At 38.3% G+C, this 14,013-nt stretch overlaps 1 protein-coding gene across 8 annotated transcripts in view; it reads left to right on the forward strand.

The window, feature by feature from the left end:
- kcnma1a (potassium large conductance calcium-activated channel, subfamily M, alpha member 1a) overlaps nt 1-14,013 on the forward strand; it is a 180,963-nt gene that overhangs the window by 39,014 nt on the left and 127,936 nt on the right. For all 8 annotated transcript variants that reach the window (XM_082153978.1, XM_082153982.1, XM_082153980.1 and 5 more), the window contains exon 3: nt 11,073-11,237. In XM_082153978.1, the coding sequence (XP_082010104.1) occupies nt 11,073-11,237 (165 nt within the window). The remainder of the gene's footprint in view (nt 1-11,072; nt 11,238-14,013) is intronic.

Here is a 14,013-nt window from a genome sequence, read left to right on the forward strand (position 1 = left end):
TGTGTTTACTGAATCCTGATAGAGGAGCTGGAAACCGAGATATGAGTTTCATGGTGTGGAGATTTGGCTGCTCTCTGAGGCTTCTGATATAAAGAAGAGCTAACCAGTCCTGACACAAATCTCACCCTGCGAGAAATGGGAACCAATTACTGCACCAAGCACATACACACATTTGCTGGAGCCATGCCCTTCGCTGAAAGTAGTGTTGTTTTTTCTCCCAGCAATTGGAAAAATGGACTTGCCCTCCAAAATGAATGAGTTATGGGACAGAGAGAGAGAAATCAAGAGGAAATTGTAGGAACACTGACACATCAGAGACGTGTGCTAGTAAATGTAATTCATTGGGAGATTTTCTCCACTCCTTCAACTTAATAAATAGAAATAAAATTGATCAAGAGCTTATTTGATAGTGTTTTCCTATTTAGATATCCACACAGAGTTTAAATGCTTTAGGTTTTGTTTTGTCAAATCCCTGATTCTATGTGATTAGACTTGTAATGCAATTAAACAACTAATTAATTAACAAATATCAGTTCTATAAATTTCTGCAGCTACCCATCTGCTTTAGCTTTTATTCTATACTGGTTTACTCCTGGAATTTGTGGCACTGCTAATGTTGTTGGCTTCTGTATGATTAATTGCTTGCGTATTTCCTCATTTATAAGTCGGATCAAAATCCATCTGCTAAATGATTGTAAATGTGATTAAATGTCACAGAAAATGTTGCATGCACCGCTCACACTTTCCTCAGAAAATGTATAAAAAACCCTCATAATATTTACATATGACCTTGGGTTCATACCATGTGTCAAATACCCTTATAGAGGAGGAACTGTCTGTTCACTTAAATACTTACATGTTATGGTTTCACTCCACTGGCTTGAAATGGTCTTTGTCATCACATAAATGCTCATTTTAAAGTGTCTGAGGAAAGAGATTCACCCTGTCAAGAACATAATTGAATGACCTGATTGTTGGTTTATTGCAAGGAGAATTTGTGAAGATCTTTATTGCTTCTATTTTAGGCAGTGTTTTCTTAAAGCCACAGTGCACCATTAGCTCCTAATGAGGACAGTAATTTAAGTAATACATCAGTGGTGAGAGTGGATATAAGTAAAATACAACTGTATTATTGTTATTTGTGAGTGATTTCACTTAGTTTTATGTAGATCCATCAGATGCAGATTGTCTGTCCTGCACCATTTAGGCTCTTATGCTTTAATCTTCAGTAACATCACATAAAGGGTGGTATTTTTAAAGGTTTAGAGAGGTATTTCCTGTCCTCCCCAAGCCACGGATCTCGAGTCTCTCGTCATTTGCCTGTCCTTTTACTCCGGACCCTGCTCATATTCCAAGCTGCCATTGCCGCTGGCAGGTAACACGCATTGGAAAACAAGGTCAGATCTCCCGAAGCCCTCCGGTCTCAATTATTCCACCACAGATGCTCCAGCAGGGATCCACAACATAGACCACGACAACAGACTTTTATGTTGACTAGTGCATGTTTATCATCAGCGAACATCATTGAAGCAGAGATCCGAGTCCTGACCTAGGGAAACAGCAGCATTCATCAGAGAATGTGTCTTTATCTGAGAGCACTGGGGCTGATAATCATGTATCAATGGGACGGTGTTATGAATCATGTAGAGAGCAGTAGTACATGCGGCCTGGATGCTCTGCAGAGTAGCACTAATGCACAAGCAGTGGATCCTCTGCGTTTGTCTTGTGTTTTAGGTGAGATATGAGAGGATGACACGACCTGTTTCCAGAGTTCTTGAGCTGTAATGGAAATGGGCAGGCTCTCCCAAACAATTGTGTTCAAAGCATTGCAGAATTTTGTCCTCCCGAATACGTGATGAATTTGGTTCTGGCAGAAACTACCACTGTTTACAAGGTCCCTTAAAATTAAGTTTGCCGTTTAAAGTTTTTCATAAGCAACAGAAATGGCAGCTCATATCAGTTATGCAAATAGGTATAGACCTTATTCACAGCAGCGCCATCTTTGATTTTAAAGGGGAATGAAAGCGAGGCTGTGTCTATCCCTCACAGCCTCGCTTTCATACCTGTCATGGCGCTGTTCTGAATAAGGTCTATTGGCACCAGTGAGATGGTCTAAAACATGCATGCACAGCGTTATTTGCATAGTGCATAAACATTATATCGAACACTTATTGAACTTTTCTTTCTTTTATCAAGTAAAATTATATTGCGATAATTAACTTTACCATTTTATCGCCCTGCCCTACTTCATACATTTATTTATTACAAATTATTTGAATTATTTTTAATTAAAATAATAAAATGTCCCTTTTAACGCTGTCAAAACTTTAACACAAGTCTGCCTTTTTCTTTTCTAATTGTTATATCTCATGCCATTAGGGGAGATGTGTAATAATGAAAGAGATGGGTTGTGTGGTTAAAGCAGGGATTTGTACTGTGCTGAGGCTTCATGTTTCAGCACTAGATGTTATTTTACTGGCCTGGTGTGAGTGTGAAATGAGATAAGATACTCTTGAATAATAATAATAATATAAATAGTCTGGCATCACATGCAGGCATGTCCAACCAGAGGCATAGATTATGTTGTCTCATACCTGTGTAATCCTCCAATCAAGCCCATGGCATCCCTGCTTTAAGCTCGAAACCTGAATCAGACAGAAGGGAGTTTTAAGATTCTGCCTTAAAGAAGCAGTTCACATAAAAATAATAGCTAATAAATTCTCTTTTTTTGTGACTGCAATTCATCTACTAATCTGTTCTCTCGAGAATCCTCTATGGCACCATACTTGATGTGATTTACCCGAGTAGGACATAGGCCTAAATCAGTGTTCTTGTTGGTCAATATTTATCACAACCAATCAGATTTTAGGTTGAACAGCAGTGTTTTAACCTATTATTTCCCTCTGATTTAAGAAGTAGATTATAATTATGGTTAGTGCTGTAATTTAGGACCATCAGAGGATGATGACTTGTTTGTTTCTTTAGAGCTCCTCCTCCAGTTACTGATTTTCCTCCAGCTTATGTTCTTCTTGATGTTACTGTCATTTAAGATCTCTACATATCTTATCAAAACCTTTTTGAAATTGAGACCTAGGCCTACATCAGGGTTGTTTTTTTTTTTTTACTTTTCACCACTCTCTGTAGAGCTTTCCATTTGGACTAAGTGGTTTTTAGCACAGGGGGTGACCTGGTTGTGTCAGTCAGTGTATGATGGTCTTGCCTGCATCTTTGCGTTGTGCTCGTAAGTGCTGATTGCTCTTGATTGTATAAGGTGCTGATTGCTGGTGAGATCTGCCAATAATAATACTCTTAATACTCTATAAATGACTGACTTGGGAAATAGTTTATCCTGGTCTTTGGTATAATTGCCAAACAACTATTTTTAAATTGACAAATGAATGTGTCAATACAGCACTTGTGAATAGTGAGGCACATTCTCAGACACCTTCAAAACATATCATTCTGAATTTAGAAAAGCAAACAAATTATATATATTTTTTGTAGGCCTGTTGCTTCCTTTGCTGCTATCTCTTTTACAATGTTGTAGTGTGAAATGGTCACACTGTGATATTGGTTAATTGTACTGATATTAAAATAGCAAATGTGGAACAGAGCATGTTCGGATTCACTGTTATTTTTCCCAGCTCCCTGGGTGAAGCTAAAAATAGCACTCGCTATGGAGTACAGTTTTCCCCAGTGATGCAAATGGAAGTCACCGGAACAGCTGCTGTAAAGCCAAGTCTTGTTAGATCAGCCTTGGTCACATGACCTGCTCTCTGCCATTCATTATTACTGCAACTCCCAAGTGAGGTCATATCACAGTCAACCCTGTTTCAGCTGTCAAATTGTGCAGAATATTTTCATATAGTTTACTATATTTACTGCAATATTTATCTGTTTTGTTTGCTTGCATATAAAGAGAGAGAGAGAGAGAGAGAGAGAGAGAGAGAGAGAGAGAGAGAGAGAGAGAGAGAGAGAGAGCGCTGTGGATGGATGGATGGATAGATAGTAATAGATTGATAGATGGATATTAGCCCTGTTCACACATATAGTCTATACTAGTAAATTACTGTTTAGAGATCATGTGTGAACAGAACCTTTTCACAAATACCAGTAAATCAGATAGATCGATAATATGGATAGAAATGTATTAATGTGTATATACAAATTAATGGATAGATGGATATGGATTTATATGGAGAAATACAGGGGTTGGACAATGAAACTAAAACACCTGGTTTTAGACGACAATCATTTATTAGTATGGTGTAGGGCCTCCTTTTGCGGCCAATTCAGCATCAGTTCATCTTGGGAATGACAGATTGCAAGTCCTACACAGTGGCCGGAGTGATTTTGAGCCATTCCTCTTCCAGAACAGTGGCCAGGTCACTATGTGATTTGGAGGAAAACATTTTCTGACTTGCTCCTCCAAAATACCCCAAGTGGCTCAAAATATTTAGATATGGTGACTATGCAGGCCATTGGAGATGTTCATCAATTTAATGTAGATTTTAAATATCACAAGTCTTGCTTTGTGTATTGGTGCATTATCATGCTGATACACATCAACCCCTTCAGGGTACAATGTTTGAACCATTAGATGCACATGGTCCCCCTGAATGATATGGTGACCTTGGCAGTGGAGCTTGGCCCATCAAGAACAGTAGGGAATGGCATGATATTGCAGCCCAAACCATCATTGATCCACCCCGATGCTTCACTCTAGGCACACAACAGTATTGGGTGTTAAGCGTCTTTGGTGCTTCCCCAGACCGTAACTCCCACGGATGTGGGAAAGACAGTGAAGGTAAATTCATTAAAGAACAATACGTTTCACATTGTCCATAGCGCAAGATTTGCACTGTTGGCACCAATGAAACGGACATTTGGCATTGGCATGAGTGCCCAAAGGTTTGGCTATAGCAGCCCGACCATAAATATTGACTCTGTGGACCTCCCGTCAAACAGTTGTAGTGGAAACAGCAGAGTCGAGGTGCGTATTTAATTCTCCAGCGAGTTTGGCAGATGTGGTTTTATTTTATGTATTTAATTTTTTTATACAATCCAGGTTAGTACCTGGACATCCATTTCAGAGAGCTTCCTCTTGGATTGACAGTTACTCCTGTTGGATGTCGTTCATCCTACGTAGGGTTATGCCAACATTACCCTAGATACCATAGCTCTCGATACACCACTAAGACTTACTGTCCTGTGCACCAACAATTTGTCCTCTTTTGAACTCCCATATGTCTCCCATTATGTTGTGTGGATTGCAATATGTTATGTACAGCTGTGCTATTGCTCTACTATTTCAACCTTCACACACTGCTCTTACTGATGGAATGTAAAAATCAGTGAAGATTGTCCACCACGCTGCCCATATATAGGCGTGAACCCTCCAACACTATATTGGCCAGTGTTTCAGTTTCGTTGTCCAGCCACTGTATATAGATATGGATAAATAGATTAAAATAGATGGATGGGTAGATATAGATGGATGAATAGATATGGATAAATATAGATCAAATTCATAAAGCCACAAAAAATGGCAGTGGAAACTCTTAATTAGCTGAACTTTAATGCCCCGTATGACCTGGAACAGATTGTTAGAAAAACAATGTTGAGATCAGGAAACAAGGTCACCCTAAATTCAGTGTTTTGACTGCTGGGTCTTGGTCTGCTTAAGACCTTCTGTCAGTTTGCATCGTGAAAAGGGCTGGATTTGCCCTATGCAGCTCAGGTGAAAAAATAGCTGCTGGAGTTTTCCATGGCTCACTGTTCCACAGCCCCTCTTCTTACTCGTTCATACAGAGCGCTCAAATGAAGTAGAAATTGTTTCTTGTTTACATTGTCTGCTCGAATCTGCACAGCCATCAGTTTGAGACCTTATGTATAATTCATGGCTTTTCCCCACATGAAGAGTCGGCTCACTCCTCCACACCTCTCTCAGCTCACAGCTTTCCCTCTCGCATGTGGCGCTTGAGAACTGTGATTTAGGTGGAGTTAGGATGAAGGTTCTATGAATTAATCAGCTTTAAATTTGACAAATTTACTTCTTGACACTGTGTTTGTCAAGTGTGCAGCATGATTGCCCGAGCGTGGCTGACAATCTAAAAATGAAACAGCCTTATTTGAGTCAAAACATATTTTTGTTAAACTCCGACTTGTTTACTTTTATGTAAGAGATTACTCATACACTGGGGAGTTAAAAAAATGGTCTGTTATTATTACTGTTGTTGTTGTTATTATTATTTTTAATCAATTAAAATAATTAAAAGCAAAATAAAGCCCATTTTTAGTCCAAATATATATTTTTCTAATTTGTTTACATGTTTGATTTAAAATGATTGTCATCAGGTGCATAGATTTTATATTTGTTTCCCTGCATAATTCTCATTAACTCAATAGATTTAGATCTTGAGTGGCTTTGCTAACACACTCAAAGATGTACTTTCCAGGACAGGCCGAGCACATGGTGATATCCGATCAGAAAGTAACTTGATCCGAGTGTACATGCTGTTGGCACAGCACACCAACTACAGTATTTACACCAAGTGACAGGTCCAAGCATGTGTGTGATGTGTCAGAGGAGGCTTGAGGAGATTGGGATATATTTTGGAGTTTGATGGACAGGCAGAGCACACCTTTGTTGACCTATTCCTGCAGGGACTGTGGATTGAAGGTTAAGTTCCCATGAACGACAGAGAAATCTGATCTGCTGAACAACAAGCTCACATTTTAGGACTAGTTTACTTGATTATGTTTTTTGACAAATCAAATCATTGAAACACCAGCCTCCCCATTAGCAAATCATAATGGGATATAAATCAATTCAGAATCAAAATAGCAATATGGCTTGCGTGATTATCTAATGCAAAAGGCTGCGATTGAATTAAATAATTGTATAGTCTGTTGCGATTCATGTTTCAAAGCGAAGCGCGGCACTTGAGTAACTCGTAGACCTTATTCAGGGCAGCGCCATGGCTGATATGAAAGCGAGGCTGTGAGAGATAAACCTACAGTGTTTTCAATTGCGTCCGCTGTAAAAAGCTGCATGAAAGCTCCCAGATCACTTATAATTTTCCACAGCTCATGTTGTCTGGATTGTCTACTGAAATTGTTGGAAAGATTTTTTTGCAGTGTTTAGTCAGCAGAACAATCTAAAAACAGTACAACCCACTGAAGAGATGTATGTCTATCACTCACAGGCTCGCTTTCATTCCCATTAAAAATCAAAGATGGTGCGGCTGTGAATAAGGTTTATGGTCCGGTGTCTCAAATCGGCTTGGTTCACAGTGAAGCGAAATCAATGTCTGAATGTGTGAGTTTAATGTGCATTTGGGAACGCATCATGCACACCACTTAGGTTTTGTTTTCACATTCGTATAATTTCCAACATTTTTGTGGACAGATGATTACAGCATTTTAAATAGATTAATTTGATTACACAGAAAGTAAAATTTTCTGCCAAATATTTTTTTGTAAATGCAAGTAAGACTTAAGTATTGTGATTTTACTACTGTAAAGTAAAAAAAAAAAATACTGATTATGAAATATATATATATATATATATATATATATATTTATATATATATATTTTTTTTACAGTGCAGTATTATTATTATATTATTATATTAATATACAATATTACAATAGAATAATAATGATAATAATAACAACTGTATTATAAAAAATTTTTAATATATATTTTTTTCTTTTTTTATTTATTTATTTAATTAATTATTATTATTATTATTATTATATTCAAACTGTTTGGCTTCAAACACCAGGTTTTAATAGACTGAGAAACGTTTACAACTAAAAACAGGTTTGAGTCCACTTACAAGTCCGCTTGTATCTCTGAATCACTGTAGCTTTAACTATAGTGTTGTTGGCTGTCCGATGGCTCTGCGTAACCTTTGCTCCGTATGCCTGGGCCGGTGGTCAACTTCTGCAGCCAGATGGTCATGTCTGGATCTCCTGCAGTGCCAGTCTCTTCAAAATACCTGCATGCCAGTCTCTGATACATGTTCTTAACTACCTCACTGGATGCTACAGCCTGAGGACTGGCTGATGTATCTGTCGTGGGATAAACCACCTCACACAACATCCAAAAATTACTTTTCTTCCTTGCTATCTTTAGAGCCTGGAACTTTCTGCTAACAGAACCTGTAACAAGTGCTTAACTAGGACTGCATTGAGCAAGTAGATTATTAATGCTCAGTGGTTTTCATTTGTCCTGGAGTTTAGTTTTATAACACATACGCGTGTGTGTTTTGTTCTCCCTTTTGTTGATGGAACAGTTTCTCTCCTCCTGAGACTCTCATTAGTTTTGCTCTCATCTGAACCATACATCTTTCCGTCATAGCTTAGCATCCTCTGTGGCAGTACCAGATTGCTGCACTTCTCTAGGGATGTGTTCACATCTTTATCTCTGACCACCCAGAGCCTGATTGTGAAGTGAATCTTAGACAACACCTGCAAAGCTGTTTGTTTACTACAGACAAGTGCAAGTCTGATTTTATATTTTACATGTCTGAGGCAACGTTCACATAGCAGCAGAATGCAGTCGTCAGCCCTGTATTTGAGTCCTTAATATGGTTACATTCACATACAGTTCAGTTATTTACAAAAGTGACAACCGCGTTAAATTTTCAGGCTTCACAACTGCATTCCCGGAGAGCCTGCACTGTGTGAATGGAACAGGACCGGAAAACTAGTTATCTGTCACTTCATACAGTGCGAGAGATTCGCTCTGCGCTGCACAAACGTGTGTCTACCATGTCTACCAAGTTTTCATGTGTGGTTTTGGTAACTTGCAGCAACAGAGATATGTGTTGTATGTCATCTGAAGGTTTTAGATCCAGCCACTTTTGTTCACCAGGGGTGCGTTTCCCAAAAGCATCGTTGGCCAACTGTGATCGCAATTTCCATTGAACTCTATTGGTAATGACGGAACTTGCGACCATAGTTGGCTTTGGGAAACGCACCCCAGATCGGCTCCCGTCGGTTTTGATCTACGTCACTCAAATGATCCGCTCTCCACCCAGATATAAAAGCTGCTGTCGGTTAATGAAGATTTCATGTTGTGTAAACCTCACTCCCCTGGCCTCAAGAGGCGCACTAGGGACTGACTCTAGAGACCTTTAGCATCCTTTTCAGCACGCCTGCCTCCCATGCTGGAGATGCCGGTGCGAATCCTGCTCTGAGTGGATGAAGTAGGACCGGTTACATTTGTTGCCGTGACCAGGATGGGAGTGAGGTTTAGGTGGTGAGTGTAACGGAGGCAAGCTAGGATTCTTATTATATGAATTTAACGTTTTTTTATTTTTAAAACAGCGTTTATTTGAAATAGATTTTTTTTTTTTTTTTTTTTTTGTAACAGTGAGAAAGTAATGTTTAAAGTCAAATATAGCTTTTATGGCAAAAAATAGTTTTTTTCATGACTGATGTCAATACCAATACCTCAAAGCATGATGGCTGATATACAGCTAAAATGTTCATGACAGACTTCATGACTGACATTAAGATTTACACACAAGTGACAAATATTTTTTTCTATTTATTTATAAATTGAAAACAGAAATTGTTTATTATGTGTTGACAAGGTCTGTAGACTTTGTAGTTCACACAGTAGAGAGGTGAATTGGATTTGCCAATTGGACGAGGTTATTTCAATATTCAGATATCAATTTGTTTCCCTGGTGATATGTCAGTCCATCACTAGCCATTTTATGATCTCCATTCCATTTTCATTGGTATAAACTGGATAATATACTTTGTTTTTGTTGCCAAAGAGAAAGCTTTTTACATCATGCTGATATTCTGTTCCAGCATGATTCCATTGAGCAGACAGAGATGTTAAAAAGACTGTTGTGCTCTTGCAGAAATTAGTATTACTATTTATGCATCATTGCCCAAGTGCGTTAGTTCCCTGCCAACCCCACAGTTGAATATGAGTGATTCCTCCAGTGCAGCTTCTAAAGCATCAGGCTGCACCACTGAGCACATGATGGCTGTATTTTCATCCACCCACCTGACTGTGAAGTGTTGCCTAGCCCTGCGGATGTAACCCCAGAATCCCACAGCGACTCCCTGAGCCTGTGAATCATATCTGTCCCTGCCTCGGCCTACACACCGCCAGCCGCTGTATGCGTCAGGCAGTCTGAGAGATGCTTTTTTACTGGGCCTCAAAAATCTCCTCTCCTCGCTGCTTCCTCTCAGGCCTCTCCCAGCTGTCAGAAACCTGACAGCGAGTTTGATGTCTAACGTGATGTAAGTTTTAGCCTGTCAAACTATAGCATGAGTCAAGCTGTAGAAACAGGCAAAACTAGTGTGTTATGAATGCAGTTTCTGACATTGAACTTCAAAGTTTCTTTATCAATGCTTTACCTTTTTTGAGGCTTAAAAGCATATTATTATATAAATTAGCCCTCATAAAAAAGTAACACACTGAAATATTATTTATGTCTGTTTCAGTTCTATCAGATTTTTTTCATGAGTTTATTTTGGTATGAATTTTGAAAATATTAAATTTATCATGAAGTGCCATGGGTTTGTATTAAGGCTGTGCGGCATTGCTGGAAAATGAAATGATTTGTCAACTTTTTGTGATGTGACAATATATATCTTGATATATTTATTCAGATTTTTTTCCTACCTCAGCTGGAGGAACCATCATTTTGACAAAATGTAGATAAAGCAAAATAAATCTTGTTTGTTAATAAATTAAGACACACAAATTATATTTATTTATTTATTTATTTATTTAAAATATTTATATGCAGCAATATAGATACCTGTAACTAATAGCAAGACACAATGATAAACATCCATATTCACCTACATATTGTTTAATAAAAATAAATAAAAATATGTATATATTTAAAATGCCTTACTAGACTTCTGTGAAGTCTTTTTTGATTGATGAATCAAATAACTTCTTAAAATCTCATCAAAACCACCAAAAGATTCACAATGGTGCTTAATTTTATATCACTAGACAGTGACCGTGTTTGTATCTCAAAACTATACTGTTGCTTACATTTCTGCTTTTGTGCTTTTTTTCCCAGGAGGCACAGAAGGTGAATAACCCGATAAACATTCAGGCTGATGGCACACCGAAGATCCTGAATGATAAAGATGAGGCCCCAGCCAGTGAGGTGGGCTGGATGACCTCGGTCAAAGACTGGGCGGGGGTCATGATCTCAGCACAGACCCTTACCGGCAGAGTTCTGGTGAGACGGCGACACACAGACACCCACTAAAGCCTCACTCGATGCCCACAAGCTCCCTCACATCCCTCCAGTCACATTCAGAGCATATTTATTAATGAGCATTCCTCATATTTATAAATTTTTACCAAGGATATGTTTTCTCACTGATTGGAATTGATGCCTGGCAAAACATTTGTTACATGCTATGACACAATTAGCACACTGCTGATGACATTTTCTGTTTTTGTATGTGTCTGTCAGACCGAGCCATACATCTGACTCTAGAGGTCAAGATTATACACAGATGATTTACGGATGTTTTGTTAAATGCGGTCTCATTAGCTTGCCTCACGCAATAAATGGCTTTTGGGGACGCAGTAATACTGAACTGTGACTCGTGTGGGTGGCGCTCATCATCACAGCTGTTAGTGCCTGGACACGGACAGGTCAATTAACTATGAACAATTGAGTCAATTTAGCACATAATGAAGATCATTTACTTTGGGAACGTTATGCAAATGAGAGCAGTCCTAATTTTATAACCTTCAGCAAATTATGGATGAAATCCATTTTGCTTTGTGGTTTTCCACTCTGGTGTGTCTGCATTTCTGAAAGCTTTAACCTCATGCACCAGTAGCTTTATGTCCTTCATTTATTGTGACTTGAGAATTTTTCTCCCAGTTCTGCATCTCATATTTCAGGTGGGGAGAGCGCTGTACATGACTGAATTGGGAAGCTGGGCCCTCAATAGACTGATCTGTAATGGGCCGTTCACAGCGACATAAATTAAATCACTGAAGGTCACCAAGTGCTGCATTAGAAGTTCCTACTCAACTAGTGACTAACTGTATCAACAGACTCATGAATGCCCAGTTTTACCAGCCACATTTTTAAATGTATTTATTTTTTAATTGAAATATAAAACTCCACTCAGAGCACCTCCTAAATATGGTTTTCATTTGGAGCATTCACAGTAATGGTGGGGTCATATTAGTGACATTTCGTCTCTAAATTCTTAACAATGTAGTTAATATAGCTACAAAATGAATGACATTGGTCACTCTGTTGTGTGGACATGTGATTGATTCAGTGTGCTCTCTCAGTCCGCTTTCCTCTCAATAGCACACAACTAAAATGACAGCTTGGAGAAAACAGCAGTAAAGAAAGCATCTGATCATAGCAATGAGGATATGTTTGATTCAGTCACAAATATCATAACTGTCATCTATAGGCCTACTGCAATTAAGACATTTATTCAAGAAATTCATTACAAACAGAATGACGTTTAGTACAGACATATAGTCACACCGCGCTCCCCTTGCTCATGATCTGGATTGATTACTTGGGTAATCTGGAAAAAGATATATATATAATATATAGCCAGTTATAATCTTCTGTTCAATTCTATCCCAGCAGGTAGAGCCAAGTACGTGGTGTGTTTGCTCAAAGCAAAGTGAAGCAAATTAATTGGATCTTTTATTTGGACCTACAGATATGAATGAATGTTATTCCCATGGCTTCATCTAAGCTATTGAGTTCTGTCTAAACAACTTAATGGGTTGGATTTACCAGTGGATCATATTTCCTTGTGGCAAATGATGGAAAGTGATAGCTTGGCTGGAATTCATCTCGAGACTGATGCTCAGAGACACTGTAGCAATGCATACAGTATGTACCACTCAGTCGACCATGTGCTACCATGAAACTGAGCTTTCTGTGCCCTTATGTCCTTATCTACAGATGGTGCTGCATTTGTTTTAGCGCTTCCACATGTCGTTCCACATGGTTTTTCCATTGTGTGAGTTTGGAGTGAGACTAAATGGCAAAGTGCATTGAAAGTGTTCTTAGTCTGAATTGTGACTTATGAATTGCCTAGAATGATATGAATTTGTGCTTTGTGTCCTTCTCCTGCCCCTTCCTTTAAGAGAACACTGAAGGTCTGTAAGCTGGAGCATACTGTAATAGTGTGGGTGTGAGTGTGAATGTTGTGTCAGGACTGTGACTGTACCATAATAATAATAATGTCCCAAATCAACGGCAGTAAATCAACTCACAATCTTTTATGGGCCAAGAATCTCCCTGCATCCACTGCACACTTATTTAATTTATTTAAATTATTGTTATACTTTTTTTTTAATCCTGTAAAGCCTCTTTTTCAAAAAAGTGTCTTTTGTTGAGTATCATATTTGTTCAAAATATGAGATGTACAAATAAACATTCCCTAAAAGCCTGATGTATCATATTGGAAATGTGTGTATCAAATAGGGCTGCCCCCGACTAAAGATTTTTGTAGTCAACTATTTAGTTGTTAATTTAAGCCATTATTCGACTAATCACACATTTATAATAATTTAATGACTTTAATATATACTGAGGAGAGTACTTAACCATAATGAGCGTTTTATTATATAGGCGTTATATAGCCCATTCCGCGCTCAAGCGCACGCATAAAGCTTGCCGCAAAGCACCTGCAAAAGTTATTATTATGAATGTTTTGAGGAAAAAATAGCAAGGTGACATTTGAATTATTTATTGATAAACTAGTGTTGAAGCCATTTCTGCAGTATAGGTAACGCACCTATAGAGAGACATGCGCATTTCATATGGATCACCTAAGCAGAGATTATTTGTTTTAGATTTGAATTGGTTTGTTTAAAAGTAGATATTTCAAGTTTTCTATAGATATATTTCTCTTGTCTGTAAGGAAAGTAGCCTATACACAGAGTTTCGGTTAATTTTTGTGACGTGCTCCAGTTTAGGAAACCAAGACAGCAGAAAGCGCATCCTGTGTTTTCTT

Source organism: Leuciscus leuciscus (genome assembly GCF_965113295.1).
Source record: "Leuciscus leuciscus genome assembly, chromosome: 22".
Lineage (NCBI taxonomy): Eukaryota > Metazoa > Chordata > Actinopteri > Cypriniformes > Leuciscidae > Leuciscus > Leuciscus leuciscus.